The sequence below is a fragment of the Thalassophryne amazonica genome, chromosome 3 (genome assembly GCF_902500255.1).
Source record: "Thalassophryne amazonica chromosome 3, fThaAma1.1, whole genome shotgun sequence".
Taxonomy (NCBI): Eukaryota; Metazoa; Chordata; class Actinopteri; order Batrachoidiformes; family Batrachoididae; genus Thalassophryne; species Thalassophryne amazonica.
The window spans coordinates 123,317,538-123,341,927 of record NC_047105.1 but is presented as its reverse complement, the minus strand read 5'-3'; the positions used below and the strand labels follow the sequence as shown (position 1 = coordinate 123,341,927).

The 24,390-nt window shown below is 38.6% G+C and overlaps 1 protein-coding gene across 1 annotated transcript in view; it reads right to left on the bottom strand.

Annotated features, from left to right (window-relative positions):
• Nucleotides 1-5,882: 5,882 nt before the first annotated feature.
• etnk2 (ethanolamine kinase 2) overlaps nt 5,883-24,390 on the bottom strand; it is a 19,275-nt gene continuing 767 nt past the window's right edge. Inside the window, exons 2-9 of the mRNA XM_034167404.1 lie at nt 16,493-16,630; nt 16,189-16,310; nt 15,434-15,574; nt 9,684-9,826; nt 9,163-9,246; nt 8,913-9,073; nt 8,618-8,691; nt 5,883-7,563 (exon numbers count right to left, since the gene is read on the bottom strand). Coding sequence (XP_034023295.1) covers nt 7,491-7,563; nt 8,618-8,691; nt 8,913-9,073; nt 9,163-9,246; nt 9,684-9,826; nt 15,434-15,574; nt 16,189-16,310; nt 16,493-16,630 — 936 coding nt within the window. The 3' untranslated portion in view covers nt 5,883-7,490. The remainder of the gene's footprint in view (nt 7,564-8,617; nt 8,692-8,912; nt 9,074-9,162; nt 9,247-9,683; nt 9,827-15,433; nt 15,575-16,188; nt 16,311-16,492; nt 16,631-24,390) is intronic.

Below are 24,390 nucleotides of genomic sequence, written 5' to 3'. Positions count from 1 at the left end.
GGAGTCCAAATAAATTTGGAGTCATAAAAAGATGCTAAGTAATGATCCTGATGTCTGTGTCCGGATTTTATTCTCCATCATCTGACAGTTTCACTTTGTCTTTGTAGCAGAGAGTTGACAAAGAGGCTCTTTAATGCTTCAACATCTTTTTAATGGAAATGTTTACAGACACCTGTTAATGCTTCTTGTCACTCCTGTGGATTGGTGAAGAATCACTGTACAATAAGCTTTTCACAGTATTTCTTACAATATTTACATCCTCCACATGCGCTGACTGTTCATACCGACACGGTGCCTCCTCCAGGAGTGCATGAGTACAGAGGGAAAATTATAATCTGCAAGCAAATCACATTAAATATCTCTCAAAAGTACAATCAAAGCAAATGCACAAAGTAAATCTCCACAGAGACGGGTCAAATTATATGTACAGTATTCACGTTTGTACATTCACACGCACAAAAAAAGGTGAAACTACAACATCATTAAACATACAGAATATTACAAAACTAAAATATATGAAATCATAAATTAACTCAACAGATAAAACTGCATTCACACACTAAATGAATAAAATAAAAACCAACAAAGAATTAAATATTTGACAAGTGGTAAGTAATAGATTTCCAAAAGCATGACACTTGTGAAGAAAAACAATATTGAAATGTAAGTATTTTCAATGAAAATGTATCTGTTTGGATTCACTTTACCTTATTCCACACACACCACAATAAAACAAAACTGCACAGTTATGCTCTTTATTAAGAAATCGAATGCTGATCTTTGTAGATTTTAGTGTCCAATGCTTTGAAAAACAAAAAACCTGCATCACTTTTTATGACTCAAAATCCATGGACAGATTTTCACAAACCTTATCAAAAATGAAGAGAATGACTACAAATATATTTTTTTAAAACAAGACTGTGACTAATTGTCTGGCACCCTGACTTCATTATTCATCCGTTTAAAACAAATATTCTATTTAGTCTCCGACTTCATCATCAGATCTGAGGGACATATGCATCCACTAAACACCAGTGGTGTCAAAAGTACACACATTTGTTACTTAAGTAGAAGTACAGATACTGCAGTTTAAAAACACTCTGGTAAAAGTTGAAGTATCAACCTGACCTCTTTACTCAAGTAAAAGTGAAAAAGTATGTGCTCCAAAACCTACTTAAAGTAACCTTTAAAAAAAAAAAGAAAAAAAAAAGGTAGATGCCACTATATGAATTAATTTAAAAACTGATTCATTCTACATGTGGCCCAAGACCCAAAACCCAAAATTACCCCCCAACACCACCTGCACGAAAATGTTTCAATTCTAGAAGCTCTGAAATGCAATCTGGGACTATTCCAGACAATAAACTGCAGTGAGTGCAGCATCCATTTAGTGAAGAAGAAAAAAAAACAACAAAAAAAAACAACTTATTCAAATTCATTCCAGTAGTATTCTGCTCTTACTAGGATGCAGCAGTTTTCTATTTTGGCAGATAGTTCTGGAGGAAATCACTGAAGAAATTAACACATTGAAAATATGGTTTGACCGAAACAAATTGTCATTAAATAAGACAGGGATGAAGTGGAGGTGTAAGAGTCACTAGGTGTTTACAGGAAACACTTATTTATGTATGTATGTATTTATTTACGTATGTTCATTGTTAGTTGCTTTTATATTTTCTGTTGTGTTTCTATTCAGGTTCTTTTTGCCTCTTTCTCTAAAATTGTATATAATAATCATTAGATTATTAATATATAAACAAAAATAAATTTAAGAAATATTACAATTTGAAAACAAATGCACCCGAACGTTATGACAGCTGCAATTGCTTAATGCTAACTTTTAACATTGAAAATCCCATAGACATGCTAACGCGTTAGCGTCGCTCCCGTTTTTAAGTTATAAAATACATCTATCAACTGTTTCAGAAGACCATAACAGGTCGGTTTAACATAGAAAAGGTAAATAATACTCACAGATGTATGCTCTTTAGGGTTTTAGCGGGGGGAAATTAAGCGAAAGAAAGAAAGAATAAACGAAGCAATAGGCCGAAGCATTGCTTCAATCTGCGAACCACTGCTTGGATTGGTTCACGGTTCAAAGCATGTTGATTACAGGCGCACATGACGTGAAATATATATATATAAACATTAAACTGAAGCCAAGAGTAACGAGGCTGTTTGTTTAAAAAAAATGTAAGGAATAGAAAGTACAGATACTTGTGTGAAAATGTAATGAAAGTCAGAAGTAGGCAGAAAAATAAGTAAAGGAGTAAAGTATAGATACCTAAAAAGTGTACTTAAGTACAGTAACGAAGTATTTGTACTTCGTTACTTGACACCTCTGCTAAACACTCTGCAACCTTTTATTCTTAAAGTTTTCCAAAATATTACATTCACCCATTTAACAAAGCGTGCTGTGCATGAGTACTTTATGAACATTTAAGGTTGTACATGTTGCATATTTAAGTGTTATAAAGAATCACCAAAATCCAAGAATTAACTCTGGACTAATGTTTAGTTACACAATAACGGTAATTATTTTGGTTCCAAACACACTAAGATAAACTGAGCTTAAAATGAAAGCACACAACTAAAAGAGCAGAAAGATTTCAGCAGAACTTCGGTTCTACGTGACGTTTCCGCACTGTCAATTAGCTTGTAAAGATTCAACAAGCAAACACTTGCCGTCTATACTTTGACCACTGGTCGCTAGAGGGCACTATTCCTTCACAACAGTGCAACAGTGGACACGTGACAAAAAAACAAAAGCAGGACAAAGACTAACCACAGTGTAATGACAGACACCCGGCATGAGGTCAGGACGAAGTAGTCCAACATACGTAGGCGGTGAAGCCCATCTTACCCCAGAATTCATGTCATGAAATATGTGACTGAGGCAGGATCCTCAATGTCTTCATTAACCCCTCTCAAACCCATTTAAAGATGTCAATCATGAATCAGTTTTGTGTGGATTAAAGTCACAAACTGGGACTCTTGTCCTGTTGCGGGCAAGAATCGTTCAACGTTCCACACCAGAGTTTTACGCGACGGTTCTTTGGCGTAATCACCAGCCCTGCATAAACTGAAGTTGTCCATCCGGTAAAGGAAATAATGATAATATCCTCTGTTTTGTGGGACTAAGTGCACAGCTCCAGAGTCTGGTTGGAATTAATAACTTCAAAGTGAATTGAATGAAGGAGTTTCTTTTGTTTAGTGTGTTGATTCCTGTCAAAGTCCTACATAAATAGTAATTATTCTGGTTATCAAACGTGATTTTTTTTCCCCCTCCACCAGTATATAAGACACAGGACCTCCCAAACTCATAAAAAAAAAAAAAAAAAAGCCTGAACTGTATTCTGAAAAATATGGTACTTCCAACCTGTTTCACAGCGACCAAAAACTGAGTGCTACTTTTAAAATGCCTGATAAGCTGTATTAGCTAGCTGAAAAGTTGTACATATTGAGCCCTTTAAATACATCCACGTCTTTCAGAGCCGTGTCTTATGTGTCAGGGGTGCAGGCGGCTTGAATCAGTCTGTTCAGCACAGAAGCTGAATTATTAAGACCGTCTGCCACATGACACCGCTGACAGAGGGCAAAGGTCACAGTCTGTGTATGGCTGTGTTCATTTTTACAGCCAAAAATCATCAAGTTGTAAATCCCCCACCTACAATGCAGGTCTAATTATCGCAATTTGCATTTTTTTTAATGATCTGTGAGTGAGAATTCACTTAGGTTGTTCTAAATAATTATTTAATTTTGTGTGTCACTCTCTGACAGAACTCTCCACACAAGAGTAAGAATTTAGTGCAGCAGATAACCAAAACAATCATTGAGTTTGTGATAAAAGCATGAAATTTGGCACACATATTCTAAATTAACTAAGCTTTATTTTCAAATATGGAGACATCCCAGAGCTGACCTCTAATGAGCTACAGGGGTCAAAAAAAAAAAAAAAAAATGCTCCAATCATGTTGAAAACTATATGTGTATGATCATAATGATTTCAAAAAGGTATTGTTTGGGCTATCTATGACTGAATGTTCTGGAGTTATGGGGTAAAACAGCAAAAATGGTTAAAGTTCAGTTTTAGTTTGTACAGGGGTGAAAAGTTAGTTACTTAAATTATGGTAAAAAAGTGATGCAAATTATTCATTGAGTGAACAGGATTACTAAATGGAATAGTTTTGACTATGTTGAATGCTTGGTCTCCAAAGTAAAGGTCAAAATAGGTTGACGTCCATTGGATTCTATGATGTATGAAATATGTTACCCCATAACATGATAACTAAGCATGACAGATGGTGCAAACTACTAATAACCATTAACTCAACCAATACCAATAATTTGCATAATTTTTTCAAAACAAACTATACCTTTTTGGAATCTTTATCATCAGACAAATAATGTGGTGTACTTGTCAACATGACTGGCACATTTTTAAATTTTGACCCCTGTGTAATTCGTTACTGACCCATGCAGCTCATTAGAGGTCAGCTCCAGGATGTTTCCTTTATCTGAAAATAAACATTAATTTAGAATTTGTGTGCAAAATTTCATGCTTTTATCACAAACTGATTATTATGAAAATTTTAGTTAAGCTGCACCACTATCTGTCAGATTCACGGTCATCATTTGACATTAAACCAAGTCTGGGTCACACTAAGGGCATCTTTTAACTGTGTGTCTCAATGTGCACATGTATGATCAGCTGCACCTGAGTCACGTCACATGTAAACAGTCTTAAAAACACATTGGCATGTCAACGCCTGTCAAGTGAACCTGTTCCTGTTCTGGAGCTCAGTCTAAATGAACAGGGTCACACGCTGTAAAATCTGACCTGGAGGCAGAATTTATTTATGGATCTGGTCTGACCAGAGTGAACCTTGGAGAGTTATGGTGGGAATAAAGTCGTCAGTACTTTCCGAGTTCACACTGCTATGAAAACACAAAGTATGAACATAATAAAAGAAAGGGGGACAAAAGATGCACCATGTACATAACTGTGTAAAGAAACTTGATCAAACAGGGAGTGGAGCACAGGCACACATCTACACAGTACAGAACGAAAACACAGGACGTCAAACAACCTGCACCATCACCCCCCCCACCCCACACACACACACAGACACACACACACACAAAGACATTACTTCCTCTTAAAACCAGTACTGATGTGTAGTCAGGAAGTATTTGGGCATGTTATATTTGTGATTTTCTGCTTGTAGTGTCGACTTTCGGCTTTAATTCAAGGTTTCTGTGTAGGCTCTTAGATGTCCAGGTGGTTTCCATAGTAGAGAAGCTTGAATCTTTGACTGGACTGGGTTGCTTGACGCGAGGACGTTTCGCTTCAAATTGCAGAGGCTTCCTCAGCTAAACTTCTTGCTCTGGTAGTGTGACTTCTGTCTGACCCTTGTCGAGAAGAACAAACAGAAGAGGCGTCATCAGGAGAGGCGTCAGTCCCATCGTTAGGAGGGACAGCTACCCTGTCATTAGGAGGGTGCTAACTAGAGCACAATATGTGCTAATTAAAGCAACTGTTTAAATCACTGGCCAATAGCAGTCTGCCTCTCGGTAGGAGGCGTCTGGTTAGGTTTAAAACGCCAGCTTTTATGGCTTCTGTTTGTTCTTCTCGACAAGGGTCAGACAGAAGTCAGACTACCAGAGCAAGAAGTTTAGCTGAGGAAGCTTCTGCGATTTGAAGCGAAACGTCCTCACGTCAAGCAATCCAGTCCAGTCGAAGATGCAAGCTTCTCTACTTTAATTCAAGGGTTTAACAAATCGATCACATTAACCATGAAGGAACTGCAGCTGTCAGTATACACAGCACCTCCATTTTCATAAGCAACATCACACACCAATAAGAATTTCTGCAAATACTATTCACTTTTTCAGTTTTTTTTTTATTCTTGAGAAGACAGGATAGAGAATGATATGTAAAAACTTCCAATTCACTGAATAGGACTTGGATTTCAATTAAACACACAAGCATCACAAGAATGAACATGATGCCCCTATGTGGGCAAATCCGGGACAAACTACACAACAGAAAATGAAGGTAAGACCAGAATTAAAGTATTGATAGAACGTGTGGCTGGGGATTTTGCAAAAACCTTTCATCTGTGCTGTACATTAGCAATGGCCAACTACAAACATTTATCTGGAATGTTTCAAAACCTGCCATCTGAACACTGTTCAGGGGTCCACATCAAGAAGACGACCTCACAACCTGGGCTCAATTGAGCTTTAATATGCCAGAAACAGATTCAAAATGTTCTAGATGATTTGTGCCCTCTGGTGTTGAAACTTAGTAAAACAAGTGAATAAAAGATGATCAAACTTCTTAAATTACATGTTCAAAGCTACAGTTAAGCTCAGAGTCTATGTTGCTTGTTCCTCAATGGATAACACTGTATTTTTGCTAATCCCCTTGAATCAAAGCTAAACACCTGCACCATGACATGCGATTGCTTCATTTCAGCTCAGTGCCATGGTGGAGAGATGGGAAAATGACAAATGTGTTACTGTTCAAGTACTTACAGACCTGACTAACTCCAGTGAAATCACATAGTAATCAGTTATTCAGCAAAATGTTGGATTGTGAAAATTCTTTCAGTGTGCAGTTAATCAGCGCCTGTGGATCAGGTGTGACTGGCTCAGACTCACTGATGTCAAACAAAATGACAGAACTGTGCTTGTGTGCTCACGTATGTGTGTGTGTGGTGGTGGAGACAGAATGACAGGGTGATTGAGGTTGTAATGTGGTTTGGAAAGTTTAATGAAGCGCAGTGTTCAGTGTAGCCGTAAAAGTCGAGAAGGTGGAAAAACGAAGAGATTTCAGCTAATGATGCCCCTCACCACCACCACCACCAGTAAAACTGACCACATTTTGCACCTGAGATGTTACACACACACACAAACCAAAATCTGGTATGTTTCATAAGTACATAAAAACGCACATTTCGCTACTTTCTATCACCAATTGCTACAACACAATTGTGATTGGAGCGTTTCACTGTCACACTCTGTGTCTGACGGGTTCTTCCACAGGAAAAGTCCATCAGCACTTAGGAAAGTGTGCGACGACTTCTAGCAGCAGCAGTTTGCTGTTCAGAACAGTTAGAAGTGAAACTGCCCCCAGAGAAGAATCTGACGGGGCAGGTGATCTCTGGGAAGCACAACAGTTAGCACCAACAGATGGAGAAGGAACGCAGGAAAAATCTAAATGCTCAATCTGTGTGGTGACGCCAGTGACAGACCACTGTGCTGACTGGGCTACAACGGGCAGAAAAACATCCATTGTCTTTCACCACATAAATTTACAACACGCACACAGGCCAGGAAGCTTTGGCAAATCTCTGGTTAGATCTGGACAGACATGAGCTAAGGTGTGAAGGAATGACGTAGTTATTGTGCAGGTTGCAAAAAGGAAGCCGACAGGCTGACCGAGACCCCGTGGTGTCCTCGAACCTCTTCGCAAAACCCAGCTCTCACTCTGGGATCTGCAGGGCCATCACCACAGGTTTGGTTTGGAAGTACTGGTTGAAACGCAGTACAGCATAACTGCAAGAAAGCAACAAACGGGAGCAGTCAGTGGCAATAAAACAAAGCTCACAGTCACACACATTTTACACAAAGTGCCACTGCAAACGAAATGGGCCTAAACAGGCAGTTTTACTTTCACTTATTTTATGGCTGTGTCACACTACGACTGATACACAACCAATCCTTTTGCTCCATTTAAATATACTGTCCGTCTCCTGTAAAGTTGGGGTGCTAATAGACAGATGACACCACACTTCCACTGAGCTCTGCACTGAGCAGGATTTTGCCAGTTTATAGACATTTACGCTGGATTTGAGTGGAGTCTGCTGTGGTCTGAATGCATGATGTCATATTTCCTCACTGTTCGTGCACTAAAACATCAAACAACTGCACCACACCTCCTCACATACAGACAGCCAAACCCAGAATGAACCACTGGACAGCTGCATGATCAGTAAAAAAACAAGCAGAGGACAAAGTGGCATACAAATGTGCAGGCAGCAGGAAAGTTCTCTGCCTGACCTATGTTCAAAGTTTTGAACATGAACAAAACTTTCTGGCAAACATCAGCTGACGAGGAACTCATTTTGCAGATGGGAAAAGGACTTTTGTGAGACAAAAACTAACAATCTTATAATGTCAGCCCCTCATATTGTTCTGTGATCAGTCAGTGTGACTAGGGCTTTACAACGAGCCATGCTGAAATCACCCTCACAAAACAGTCAGCCACCATTCCACATTTATCTCAATCACATTCTACCTGTTTGATGACTGATTAAATAAACAAACAAGAACACTGCAAGAGTCACTATGTAGGATGACACAAAAAGAAGGAAAGAGAATGTGTTCTTGGAAAACCAGGCAGAACAGGAGCAGACCTGACAGCTGGTACAAAAAAAAAAAAATGCCCTGACTAAGCCCCTCCTACAAACAGCAACTTCTGAAGTGACTCCTCCCTTAAACACCAGGGTCCACATGGACCAAACTGTGTGTAGAAAAGGTTCTAAATACTGTTGTACAAAAAACAATAAATTGCACGCACACATACACACACATACACACACACACCTACCCGAGGAAGTCAAAATCAATGGAGGAGTATTTGGCCTGGATAAGAGCCCAAAATCCCCAGAAAAAGTGAGAAGCCTGAGAGGAGGGAAAAAAAAAAAAAAAAAAGAATCAGAATCAATTTATTGACAAGTAAGTTCTCACAAACAAGGAATTTGATCTGGTGTTGTTGATGCGTAAACAACAATAAAAAAAACAAACAAACAAAAAAAACCACTTCTATAAGAAGAGTCAAATAACAATTATGTTAAATCATGACATGCACAGCGTGTGTGCTTCTGCTTGTGTATTCCTCTCACCAAAGCAAACTTGTTGACCTGCACGTAGAGCGTCTCCAACTCTCTGTCGCTGACCTCGTCTGTTTTCTTGGTGAAAAGTTTGTAGGCCTGCAGGTAAACTCTCAGCCAAACCATCTGCATCTCCTGACTGGGATAGAGTCCGAAGTCCGGGTCCATCATGCCTATTCACACAAGAGAGCGCGAGTAAATGCAAGCGGTGAGTCACACTGCATGGACGGAACCAGAACTTTGGCCTATGGATCACACAAACCTGCAAACTCATTGAAGTGGTTTCCAATATCAAAGGCCTGGTAGTTGTAGCTGGAGTATTCATAGTCAATGAAGCGAACGTGGCCTGAGTGAAAACACACACACAAAGAAACCCTACTGACGGAGCCCATGGGCCACATTTGGCCAATTGCTTCCATTTGTTTTGACATGGTTATAAAAACTCCCTCCAAATTAATAAATTACTTTATTATTTAGAAATATTTATTTTATATTTAAAAGGTTAATTTTCTGTAAAATATAAGATCATCATTCTGTAAAATATAACATCATTGCTGCCCCTGTTGCCCCATTTCAATTTATCATAATAAAAAGATGGTTCTAAAGTTTTATTTTTCCATTCTGCCAAAAAAAAAAAGAAAAAAAAAAAAGATGTATTTATTTATTTATTCCAATCCAAAAATAAGTTATTTCAGCTCCTACATTCATGGACCTACTAAAACAGATGCTTCCAAGTAAGAGCTTAATAGAATGAGGATGTCACAGTCCTGAGAAGACACCTACCCTCCTTGGTGTTGTGGATGATGTTCTTGCAGAGCAGGTCATTGTGACACAGAACTACAGGAGAACCCAGAGTGGAGAGATGTTCTTTCATCCACACCATCTCCTGCTCCAGCACTGTTTTGCTGGGCACTTCCTGTTGGATTCTGAACAGGAGAAGCAGCAAAAGGATAAAGACAAAACATCAGCTGTTCCCCATCACAGACTGATGCTCAGTTTGCTGGTTTTTTTTTGGTGGCAGCTCCAGTGAATGTTGACAGTTTGTCCATGTTTACTGGGCAGCGCAGTCTTGTTGAGGGTGGGCGCTAAAGGGTTAAACTATGATGCATATGAAACAATTTTTCTACATCTGGGGAAAGTCCTCATCTGTCCCCAGCAGAAAGACAGCACTTTCTCTGAGTTTTTGGGCAAATCAGACACAAACAACGTGAATAAATAACATCAAAACAAGTGAGCGTGGCATGCACAGACAACACACTGGCTCTGTGGACTGTTCCACAGAAACAAAGTCTCAGTGGACAATCCCGGTACTGCTGTGAGTTTGTCTCCATGGCTACAGAGCTGTGTGTCATGCAGACTTGAGATCTGGGATGTGATCACAGTGTGTTTATGATTATCACTACATGAAGACACAGAGCCTGAAAATATCACAACATGCATATAGTATTATTTATGTAACTACAAATAGAACTGCCCCCAACAGCCCCCAGAAAGTGTGATATTATTCACTCTTGTTATGCTACAACTTAGCAATTACACAGCACTCACATTTGTATATGTGCTTTTACTATTTTTGACCCATAAAGTGGAAAATATAATGCATTTATATAGTTCTTGGTCAAAGTGCTTTACAGTGATGGCTCACGCACGCACACACGCCAGCCTAAGGCACAGCTGTGCAATAATCATGCTGCCCAATCAGCATCTTGATCTGCCACACCTGTGAGGTGGGATGGATTATCTCAGCACAGGAGAAGTGCTCACTAACACAGATTTAGACAGATGTGTGAACAATATTTGAGAGAAATAGGTCTTTTGTGCACATAGAACATGTTTTAGATCTTTGAGTTCAGCTCATGAAAAATTGGAGCAAAAACAAAAGTGTTGCATTTATATATTTGTTCAGTGTACTTATTTGCCTCACTGTATTAGACCTGAAACTCAATGATTTTATTCACAATTTTAAAAGGGGAGTGACGTTGGGGTCAAGTGTCAGCTGAACACCCACTACAGAAGAAAAAATCTTTAGCAAAAGATTCTAGACAAGAACAAGCTCTATTTTAGCAGAATGCAGCTTTTATACAGAAGAACAACATTAATATGGTATGAATTATCTTTATAGAAGATATATCTCAGATGAAACAAAAAGTAAATAAATAGAAACTTAAGTCACACTTATTGCTTGATCATCAGTGTTCAGACACTTGAATGTCTGATGTTGTTGTAAGGTCATTTATCTGCACAGATAATGACTTGGCAGTACAGCGCAGTGCCACTCACCAACATCAAACTCTTAGTCATAATAAGGATCAGACACCTAACCCATGTATAACCCACAGATTAATTGGGTTGACCCGTTTGGATCCCATGCTGAGTGCTGTCACACACGAGTATCAGTGTGTCACTCTGAAAAGGTATTAGTGCTGAGAGGAGAAAGTCACTGAGTTAATGTCTCAACCGACCACAGCTCGATGTCGATCACATGGTCCTGGGCCACGTGTAACTGGATTATGGAGTTTAAACCACGGTGAGCCTGAAGGAGGAGCTCACAGAGGGAGGGAGGGGAGGACACACCCTCACCTTGGAGCTACTTTTCCTTAAGCCTGTGGCCTCTTTTCTCAGCCTGACAAAAATCAGTCCTTTCCTTCTCACCCCGTCTACAGCTCCGATAGTATACCACTGATCCACGAAATCCTGTTTGTTTCAAACATTTCTGAGCTGATTGTAATTTCAGACATCAAACAGATTCCTATTGGTTTATTCCTCTTCACTGGGCTGAATGAATTTTATCTTTATGATGGCAAATCATGGACGGGGCCATGATAACACTGACCTAATGAAGTCACAGTTGGTACAACGATATGAGCAGAGTGTAACATACCTGCAGGGATTTTTGTTTTGTTGTTTTAAGAGTTTAGCAGCTTGTGGAATCACTTTCTTGTCACATTAAAAAATTAAAACAAAGCAAGGCTTCTTGCAGTCCTTACCAAAAAGCTAGAGCTTCATCATGCACAGCTAATCCTGGTAATTTTTCCCTCTCCTGAATATACAGTAAACATCTATGTTAAAAAAAATGTGACTACAGCAGCCAGTGTTTACTGTAAAACAGGATAAGCTACGTTGCAGCCCTATCTTTTAGCTGTGGATACACTGATGTGCTCTGGAAAGGTGTGGTGCTTGTTTAAAAAAAAAAAAAAAAAAAAATGATGAAAACTCATCTTTCTCAGAATCACAGATTTCCAAACAGAAAGATCAGCGAACATGTGCTTGGGCTGGGTGTCAGAGGCACAAATGTTGGGCTGAAATCATCTTTCTCCTTCAGCATCTTTGAAAAATAAACACACTAGTGACAGAGTCCAGGAAGTCACTGAAACTCTTGATCCTTAGCGTTGATCCAAGACCATTGCAAAGCTGACACCACACACAGGTTGACTCATCTTTTCATATGATGTAATTAGGGCATCCATTAATTCTACAAAGATCACAGCATCATCAGCAAAGTCACGGTCGGTGAAATTTTGGCAAAGACACCCAAGTTGCTGGACTCTACAACCTTATCCAGGGAAGTCTTGAACAGAACAGTAGCAGAACCTGAAAACAACCACGATGAAGGCCACAATTCACCGGGCAGCAGACAGACACTCTGCCATGACTCAGTACAGCACTCAGTGCCTGTCTGCAGACCAGCTGCAGACAGGCAGCTGGCCACTAGGGGGTGTAATGATATACTAACTCCATGATACAATACATAGGTGATTCTTTAACTACGGGCACTATTGGCCTTGTAAATGTAATTTCCACCACACCATTGCCTTACAATATAAAGCGCCTTGGGGCAACTGTTTGTTGTGATTTGGCGCTATATACATGTGCTCTGATGTCACTGTTTATCTCCATAGAAACTACCCAAACAATCTTTCATACAAACTGTTTAAAGGGACATTATAGTGTTGTGGTGGAAATTACGGCAATAGTGTGGGACAACTACATTTTGTTAAAAAAAAAAAATCACAACAGTTGTAGGACACTGAATACCCCAATTATGTTTTGATTATTTTACTGATATTTTATTCAGAGATATTTTAAAACATTAGAAAAAAACATTTTTTTACCATTCATTTTTATCACTGAAGATCAAAAGTCTGGGTGTGGGACAAGCACAAAACGGCAATATTTGCATATAATGATGCTGAAAAAAGGTGAAAAAGTCATCATAGACTACTAGAACAAATTTCTTAAAACACTTTCATTGTAAAGATAACTATAAAAGTGTGAAATTTCCCCTTTTTTCTGTTTTTCATACAATATGATCAAAGGACATAATAAGTGCCCGTAGTCTAAGAATCACCCACATATCATGATACACTTACCACGATTCAATACATAGCACACAACTGTTTAGACTAATTATGTACAAAGTAATCTATGGTGAATATTTCACAAAATGTATTCTGAAGTAAAAAAAATTCAATACATATCACAAAACTGTTTACACTAATTATGTACAAAGTAATCTATGGTGAATATTTTAAAAAATGTATTTTGTAGTAAAGAAAAAAAAAATTGTAATCCTTGATGTCAAACTGTGTACTATACATTTTATAAAATGTTTATGATTCTTCTCATCTCATCTTTAACCGCTTTTCCTGGTTCGGTTCACGGGGGTAACAGCTCCAGCAGGGGACCCCAGACTTCCCTTTCACATGCCAAATTGACCACTTCTGACTGGGGGATTCCCAGGAGTTCCCAAGCCAGTGTGGAGATATAATCTCTCCACCTAGTCCTGGGTCTTCCCCGGGGTCTCCTCCCAGATAGACGTGCCTGGAACACCTCCTTCGGGAGGCACCCAGGCGACATCCTTACCAGATGCCCGAACCATCTCAGCTGGCTCCTTTCAATGCAAAGGAGCAGCGACTCTACTCTGAGCCTCCCACGGATGACCAAACTGATTCTTCTCAAAGAGGTTATTTCTTTTCTGTAGTTACTAACTTTTCATGGTATCATGATACACATTAATAAAAATGTGATACAGGCTTCAGGATACGATTATCACAATTCATGATGCATCATTACACCCGTAATGACCACCAACATAGTATAGCATATTTTTCAGACTGTAAGTCAAATTTTATTTGGTTGTATGGCTGGTCCGGCAACTTATGTCAAAAATAAAAATTCATCTACGGGCACAAGATGGCAGCATCTAGACTCATGAAAACTGAACACTGATGCTGTACCATCGCAGTATTTACAATGCATTCTATAAAGTATGGAGCTGAAAGTTAATCGATAGGCAGAAAAAAAGTGGTGTGAGTGAGAACCTTGTTAGGGACTAGGGAAAAGCAGAGCCAGTTGTTACTGTTAGTTAAAAAAAACAAAGACGACTAGCCATGGGCTGAAAGCCTGAAGGCCAGAGCAGGAGGAACGAGTCCACAGATGGGTCCTTAAACAGTTGAGCCAGTGCTTCTACTTTAAACAAGATCCCCAATTACAGAACCAGGTACCATACAAAACATTTAGTAAATGTGGGAACATGAAGAGAAATGCAACAAGCCTTTACAACTACATAGGCATAAAGATGAAAACTTAACATCTGTAAGCAAGGTCATATCAAAAATAGCCGTACTTACACTTGGAGACACTCCGCTGTTACCCACCTTATCTCTGAAGTGTCAGTTATCATTATCACAGCTTTCAATAGTTTATCAAGTTTCAACATTTTCTTCGTATTATACAGCCCTACCTGTTAACGTCGCTGCATCTCTTTCTCTGCATTCAATGAGTGTACATTTTAGTGACACTAACCAGAACATTCTAGATGTTTGTGTTACTAAGGAAGACCATAAAGTGACCTGATACGAAGATAAAAGGCAAACATCTGCTCGTCGTCTGCATGCCTCAGACTCCCTAATCCAGTCTGCCATTATTGTTACAGTTATATAAGCCACATACTGGAATTAATTTAATAGCCATCAAAACAAAGGTATCAGGTGCAGCTGGACAGCTGGCCATGTTAAGAAAGTTGACTGTTGTCATCTCAACTGATCCATTACTAAGCTTCCAAATGGACCATTTTTGCTTTGAAGGCTGTTCCTCAGAGGTTGCACCAAATGTCCTACCGGGAGCAATACATCATTTGGCGTACAAAGTAACGTTTAGAGGAGACTGATGAGCATGCATCTGGGAGCATGGCAACAAAGTGCTGAATTAACTGACATGCAGAAGCATGAAAGGCCGTGAGCGGCTCTGGCAAAACTAGACTGAAGGAAGAGTTTTGTGAAGCTACTGCTCATACCCTTCTAATTGATAACAGCGGGAGCTTCAACTGTGAAAACATTCAAACCCATGGCACAAGAAAAAGATATGTTCTTTTCTTAATGAGAGGCTGTTTGTTCTACTGCCTGTGTCAAACTCTTCACTCTCAGGCTGATTAGGCTGAGCTATGTGAATCAATCACATCTACAGCCCAAAAGTCAGAGCACCAACTGAAGAGCTGATCGTTACCGAGACCCAGCAGGGACAATTGATCTCACCTAATATTTGAAGCCTTCTCTGTGAACTCTGTGGACACAAGAGAAAAGTATTTACGCATCTTGATCCAGAGGTTGGGTTTAGGGACGCAGCCGTTGTGTGCATGGATGGCGTGGATACGAGCCATCTCCCTGGCGATCAGTCTAAGACAAAACACAAACACGGCAAGGTAAGCAGGCATAGATTTCATCATGAAGAAAAAAAAAACAGCATTACTGACCATATTCCTCTACTGCAATGTATAAATGACACAGGCTTCAATGATCTTCAGATCATTGACCAGGTCCTCCAGCGTAATCTGGGCTTTCTCAGAATCATCCTTACCCACGAGGCGAGATTGACAGACCGAGGAAGATTGACAGTCATCTTGTGTTTGTTCCATTTTCTAATAATTACACCAGTTGTTGCCCTCTCGTCAATCGTCAATAAGTAAAGGATTATTCTTTTAACAGTTTCTCTTCAATGTCTTTCTTGTTTTTGAAATAACGTCAAAAATAAACTGGAAGGGTCAGAACTGGAGGCAGAACTTCTCAGTCAACCATTTATTAAATTCACAAAACATGTATTCTATGAGATATCAGGATATGAAATGACTTGTATCGCGATATGACATTGTCACATCATAAAGCCCTACGTGAACGTAGGATGACAGCAGCAACAGACATTTACACACTGCATCAGACTGCATGTTCTTTTCCTGTCTGTCACAGGAGCTTTTTCATTCCCCAGTCACAAATAAATGTATCCACGTCCTGACCTGAGTAAGGAAGGATCCCTGACATCCTGCGGGCCAAGAGCTTCTCCTTGCATGAATTCATAACAGATACCATTCTGAAAGGAGCAGTAGAGGCGTGGCGCACAGCCATTAGCATGCAGCACCTACAGGTGAAACAAACACACACACACACACACACACACACACACACACACACACACACACACACACACACACACACACACACACACACACACACACACACACAGTGTGTGAGAATCAGACGAGAGAAACATTATTTTACTTGGAGACACAAATGCACAGACGTCCCTTCGTTTAACAGCACCTGAAAGCTGTTGAGCTCATTATCTCGGTCCACTATCAGCTCCGTCTTGTTGCCATATACTCGTACCAGGACCACGTCCTCTGGACGGTCCTCCACATAGCAGCCCACCAGCTTGTTCGTGGTGCCATCAGTGAAGAGCTAGAATGCAACAGACAGTAGACATATCTAGGATTCAACATTTCATCAAGAAATACCTACAGCCTCTCTGCGATTCCCAATAAAAACAAGCTGGATAATCAAGACACCTTTAACTTTTGAGAATTTTAGTCTTTCCTGGTCATTTTGTGTCAGTAGTGTCAGCACCATACACTTATTTATTTTCAACATCCTCCAACACTGCAAATATTTATGGTTTTGGTCTCCTTTTTTTTGCCCTCTAACAGAAGCCAAATACTCAAACCTCCAGCAATACCCTTTGTTGAAAGTTTTTTTTTTTTTTTTTTAGCTCTTGTTTCTCCAATGTAAACTTCAAACATGAAACCTTCAAGAGGTCACAAAAGGCATAAAATCTTGTAATAAATGAACATAATCCAAAATGTAAACTGTGTTAAAACATGAAAACATGAGCTAACAAGAGCAATCTGAAATTTCTGATATCTGCAAAGGGTTGACAAGGACTCAAAATAAAGGATTTGTGATTCACATTGTAACCTGGACTTTACCTGGATCCGGATTCCACAACACAATGCAATAATTGCCGACTGATCAAGATGTTGCAATCTAAAATCTAATTCACATGCTGAAAAAAATGTCTTCCTGATTTTGGTTTTGCATCATGATGTCATATTTGTGAAATAGTTTTGATGTAATCCTTAAAAGACTACAGAGTGAAATCCTGATGCAGAATCTGGATCCAGATCACCTCCAAAATGTAACGGAATCTACCAAGGCCTAACACCAATGTGTGGTGCAAATTTGGTGAGAATCCAATGTGTTAATAAATAAGGAAGGGAGTACAAGCTAAAATGAAACGTATACACTGAAAGTAACAATTGCACACTTGGGGTTTTTGAGAAAAAACAAAATTACATTTTTTGTCTACAGATAGCTTCTAGTGCCTTTTCGGGACAAAATAATGAATATCATTACACTTCTGAACTCCTGAGAATCTAGAGCTTTAAATTTTTACTGCTTTTCTTTTATTTTAATCCACCCCATCAACATTTTCCTCATACTCCCCTAGAAACCTGCATTCACATTACGACTATTTCTGGAAGGTGCAACAAATGAAATAGTTTTAAACTTATTCCTGGACAGTCTGAATGTGAAACATTTAATTATGACATAAATAAAAACAATCGTTAGCCTTAATACAGACAGGATGCAAACAAATGCAAACGTTATTCCATCAATACTGACTGAGTGACTGGAACCCATTCAGTGGTTTGCATTTTAAAACTGTATTGAATTGCAGAAAATGTGTCAAACGTAGAGCATCATGAAAGTTTAAAATATTTTGTCAGTTATTCAAAAGCACAATTTGTATTTGCCCCAATGTATATAACATTTTCACTTTTAGAAGTAACTGAAAAACCTTTTTCACAATATTCTAACTTTTTGAGAAGTGCTTGTACTTAACACACACTGAGGCACTTAAAAGTTCCAGCTTATCAAAAATTCTCAGTCTAATGACAATGTTCATAAACTATAGGTTTCGATCATTTCTTATCGTTAACTAAATTACATTACTTTGTAGCTGTTGGCTTCCTGTTTCTGCACATTTTTACAGGGTACTGCAGAACAACAAAGATTTATTAATTTATATACCACTTTCAGTACATTAGTACCTGTCTGTGCAGGAACAGCAATTGTCAAAAGTAAAATATAAAATATGGTAACATTTTGGTTTATACAGTAGTGTTCAGAATAATAGTAGTGCTATGTGACTAAAACGATTAATCCAGGTTTTGAGTATATTTCTTATAGTTACATGGGAAACAAGGTACCAGTAGATTCAGTAGGTTCTCACAAATCCAACAAGACCAAGCATTCATGATATGCACACTCTTAAGGCTATGAAATTGGGCTATTAGTAAAAAAAAAAAGTAGAAAAAGGGGTGTTCACAATAATAGTAGTGTGGCATTCAGTCAGTGAGTTTGTCAATTTTGTGGAACAAACAGGTGTGAATCAGGTGTCCCCTATTTAAGGATGAAGCCAGCACCTGTTGAACATGCTTTTCTCTCTGAAAGCCTGAGGAAAATGGGACGTTCAAGACATTGTTCAGTTTGTAGTTTGATTAAACAGTTGATTGGAGAGGGGAAAACTTATACGCAGGTGCAAAAAAGTACAGGCTATTCATCTACAATGATCTCCAATGCTTTAAAATGGACAAAAAAACTAGAGACGCGTGGAAGAAAACGAAAAACAACCATCAAAATGGATAGAAAAATAACCAGAATGGCAAAGGCTCACCCATTGATCAGTTCCAGGATGATCAAAGACAGTCTGGAGTTACCTGTAAGTGCTGTGACAGTTAGAAGATGCCTGTGTGAAGCTAATTTATTTGCAAGAACCCCCTGCAAACTCCCTCTGTTAAATAAAAAACATGTGCAGAAGAGGTTACAATTTGCCAAAGAACACATCAACTGGCCTAAAGAGAAATGGAGGAATATTTTGTGGACTGATGAGAGTAAAATTGTTCTTTTTGGGTCCAAGGGCCGCAGACAGTTTGTGAGATGACCCCCAAACTCTGAATTCAAGCCACAGTTATGGGCATGTTTCTCCTACTATGGTGTTGGGCCTATATATCACATACCAGGCATCATTGATCAGTTTGGATATGTCAAAATACTTGAAGAGGTCATGTTGCCTTATGCTGAAGAGGACATGCCCTTGAAATGGGTGTTTCAACAAGACAATGACCCCAAGCACACTCCAAACCAACAAAATTAATGCCTCGCAGATGTGAAGAAATTATGAAAAAACTGTGGTTATACAACTAAATACTAGTTTAGTGATTCACAGGATTGCTAAAAAAGCAGTTTGAACATAATAGTTTTGAGTTTGTAGTGTCAACAGCAGATGCTACTATCATTGTGAACACCCCCTTTTCTACTTTTTTTTTTTTTTTACTAATAGCCCAATTTCATAGCCTTAAGAGTGTGCATATCATGAATGCTTGGTCTTGTTGGATTTGTGAGAATCTACTGAATCTACTGGTGCCTTGTTTCCCATGTAACAATAAGAAATATACTCAAAACCTGGATTAATCTTTTTAGTCACATAGCACTACTATTATTCTGAACAATACTGTACATAATGACTCCAGAATATAGAAAATGTTCACTTCCTGACATAAGTGACTATTTTTTTCATGATATTCAAAATTTCTTCTCAGATGTATTTGTTATCATACATATTATTTCAATTAATTAAGGCCTGTGGGGTAGCCAAGAGCCTATTTCACCAAAATCACATACCCATACATTATGATTTATTTCTCAGCTTGTACAAGGTCAAAAATGCTAAAGTTTGGATCAGCTAAAAGACGAGTCCTAGGGGATGTTGAGGATGCAAAAAATTGAAAGTAACTAATACTTGGTAAGAGTTAATGAGGGTTTTGTTTTTTTCCCCCAAAAAATGAATTCCGATTTATGTCTTTATTTGCTTGGCATTTCAGCTGTGGTTAGTTGATATGTGATTGAAGTGGATACTTTTGTAGAGGAGACTTTGCTTGACATTTTGGTGTATAATAAGTATATGCTGGTGTCAGCATTGGTTAGTTATGAGTGTTCAAATGTTCCAAAACAGGGCAAGTCCCCAAATTTGGGGACTCTAGGGTTTAAGAGGTTAAATGTGTTCCTTGTCAGCTGATTTCTGGCACAGAAAAAAAAAAAGTGCCGTGTACGGTCACTTTTCAAATTTCACCACACGGCCAATAATTTACTCCACTGAAATATTTTGCACAGTGTTCATATTAAAACAGAACAGTTCTCATGGAAGCTTAACAAAAATTTATACATGTTAAAATCCAGGCAACTCTGCAGTTCAACAATTTGTTGTCACCGAACAGTTCCTGTTTCATGCACGTCTTTCACAATAAAATCACACGGCAAACTGATGAAAAGAAAAACACTGTGAAAACTCATTGTTTTATGCTTCTTACAATATGCTGGGGTCATGGGATTCATTTATTTCAGGTGGGTGTTTAATCACCTTTCTGTCTGGTGCTGTTCTTTTATCTTTACAGCAAAACAATAAAAATAAACAAATGAAATGGCATGCATGGTCAGTTTTGAATGTTAACCACGCAAACAATAAATTAGTTAATAAGTTACTTCACTGAAACATTTTACACAGCATCATATTAAAGCTGAAAACTCAGGCTCTCATGGAAGACTAAAAAATAAAAATCCTGTTTAAATTCAGGTGTCTCTGCAGTTAAACAAGGCCATTTTAAGCAGAAACCAGGCAATATTCTGTGACGCTTTGAAATGACGGACGCGCGGTGAACGCAACAGCTAGCAGCCCGTGTAGCCACATCGCTCTGATGGCTTCTTCCATCTTTTATGATGAAATAATGCTGAATTTAAGGCTGCGACCAATCCGATCCGGTATCGGGATCAACTTCTGATACCAACGCAATTCATGTATCCGATCCAACCTGTGACATTTTCTGATATTGGAGAAGAGTCACTGTGAATCTTCTCAGCTGCAGCTGTTTCCTCTCTGCTTTGTTTGCTTCAGAGCATGAAGAGGGGATGAGGGGAGGTTTTCTGAAGCCAAGCTGTTTGAGAGAGCTCTCTTACAGTGTTCTAAATTTCTGCCTGGCTCTCGGGTTCAAATTGTCTGTTCGTTGAGCATGGATTTTTTACAAAATGAACTGAATTGTTGCTGAAAATGTGTGCTAAAAAGTTAGCAACTTCTCTGTCCCGAGGCTCTAAAACGCCAGCTCAGCATGCAGCCGAGGAGGAGAAACCGAACAGAGATTCTGTCCTCTGAAAGTGGAAAAAAGTCTCCATTAAAATTAGGGATGTCCCGATCAGGTTTTTTTTGGCCCCGATCCAATTCCAAGTCATCTGATTTTGAGTATCTGTCGATACTGAGTCCCAATCCGATACTTTAAAAAACTGAATGAACAATGAACAAATGCTAAATATATAATATTTTCATTTTAATCACCTCATTTTATGATTTATCACTTAAGCAGTGTACATCTCCTTGAGAAAGCTTGAACAATCAAGTAATAATCTACCAGATTTAAAAAAAAAAAAAAATGTACAAATTTCCATGTTATTTTATTTGTCTAAAAATAAATGTCCATGGTTCCTTATGTTAAACAGGAAATTATCTAATCTGAAACAGGTGGTTTTAATTTACAGATGAAAGGTTTCTAAAGAACTATTTATTGATTTATTTAGCTATTTTAATTACAAGTGTTCTAAACTTTTTTAAACAGTAATCAGAAATTTTGAGGTAACAAACAACAAAAAACATTTCCAAGGATTTTTCTTCAGAAAACTGCTCTATAAATAAGCAGTCGTGTGACACGTTTCTGTTTTTTTGTACAGATCGGTGGTTTCTGCCACTAGTCTTCCGTGTTTTGGCCAGACACGTAGTTCCTATTGGACAGCGCGAAGCTACGTCACAGTTCAGAGCATCTAAAGTTGGATTGGGCTGAACTTATGTTTTTTCTTTTGTTCAATAAAAAAAAAAAAAATTGGGTTGAACCTTGACCACATCAGCCTGCCGACAAGCGGCAATGCGCGTTCCCATCAGAAGCGTCGCTTTAGCTCGGCTTTTGACGCGACACATACGCCTCTAAAAAGCAATGCGTCTCATTGAAAATAATGCTTTTTAGACCGATTCTTGATGCTTCTGACGTGTGAAAGGCCCATTAATCTGCAATAATAAGCTTGAAATAGCGCTGATCAAAATAATGAGAATAAAATCTACGTATATCGGATTCCTGATTGGGATGCAACGTCTGATTTCGATCAAGTCTGGAACCACGTGATCAGGCCCGATTCCCGATCACATGATCGGAACATCCCTAATTAAAATCCTGCACGTGAGTATCGCTGATGATGCATTTACTTTTTTTGTTTCAAAAAGGTTCGAAGTATGCGCAGCACGAAAACAGCAAGAAAGAAAAAGAGACAGACGGAGGACTTAATTTTTAATTTTTACTCTTAACACTTGCTTTGACAATGCAAACATATGTCTCCCATATCAACAAAGCTCCACTGAAATTGAAAATTGAGAAGGAGACAGACAGAGAGAGTGCTGTCTTTTCTCTTTAAGTTTATAAAAAAATAGGGCTATAAAAAAGTATAATAAATAAGTACTTAATTCTTTCACCAAAACATCAATCTAGACTTTCATCTTTTGGAAAATTGTAGCTGAACTTTCAGGTCTCCTTTTTATGAAAACCCTCAAATAAAATCAACAATAATAATAACATTAAAGCAAACAGAGTTCTGGTATTGTATCGGAAAAGTATCAGTATCGGTAGTATTGTAACGGAAGTGAAAAATTGTGGATCATGCATCCCTAGCTGAATTTATGTGGAAATGATTGTTGTACAAAAGCTTCAGATATCTGTCGTTGAGACAAATGATGACTGAGTGCAGTTTGAAGCAGCAAGCTGAATTATTTTTGAAAATTATGTGTCTGCGGATTTCATCATGGGAAAGGGGGCGGGGGTGTTAGTGTTGTACTCTTTAACACAGTGGTTCAAATAAGCGTATTAAACAGCATTGCGCCTGTGTGTGCTCTGTGACACAGACATGCTGCAAAATTCTTATTTTAAAAACTTGAAAGTTCTAAACGTTGCAACATTTAGCTAAGCTTCGCACAGGAGCCACACAACGTCACCGCAGCAACCAACCAGTCCCGCTTTACAACAACTGTCGCAACAGCCAGGCGCCGCGGATCTGAGGAAACTGATTTGTATCTGTAACACACAGATCAGTGTCCGCGGACTTATAAAACTTGCATTATGTTGTAAAAAAAAAAGAACGCTTTGCGATAAGCATTTTAAATACTCAGTAACGATCATGATTAAAGAGTCATCTGGGAGCATATAGTTTCAGCTTGCCACATCAATGAATGGAACCACACTGCCATCTAGTGGATATCCAGTGTGCGTGTGTATTTGTGAATCAGTTGGCATTTGTTTGTGGATCTGTGTTCGCGAAAAGAATGTCTCAAAATGACGTTGCAGAGGAAAGCGATGAATGCATGTAATTGGTGATCCACAAATGCTGAAACTCAATTCACAAATACAATTTACAGTTTTACAAATGTAATTTTTTTTTACAAATTAAGTTTTATATTTGCAAATACAACATTATTTGCAAAGACCAATTTACAAGTTACAAATATGAAATTTGCATTTGTGGATATCTGAACACATTTGCAAATCAATGATTATTTGTAGATCACCCTGTGTGCATTTACAAATATTAATGAGACAATTTTAACTCCATAGGAATGACCCCAAAGTCACACAGAGTGTTGTGATCCAGAACCGGGCAAAGTGATCCATTTCCAGCAAATATTTGCACCACATATAATGTGGCTTCACACTTTAAGTAGAAGGGCTACACCATCCAGCCTTTTTCAGCTAGATAACATCTAAATACCAAATACAATACCCAATAAAGGGCATTCAGTTGCATTATGGCTCCGTATAGCGGAACTTTAAAAAAGGTGATCCGGAACTGGGCAACCGTCTGTACCGAGCATCAGGTCATTTATTAATCATCTACCCATGACGTCATCAGCTTCCCCATTTTTTAAATAAAGGTATATCCACACACACACATACATGTATACACACACACACACACACACACACACACACACACACACACACACACACAGCACAACACTATCACACACACACGTACACACACACACGTACACACACACACACACACACATACACACACAA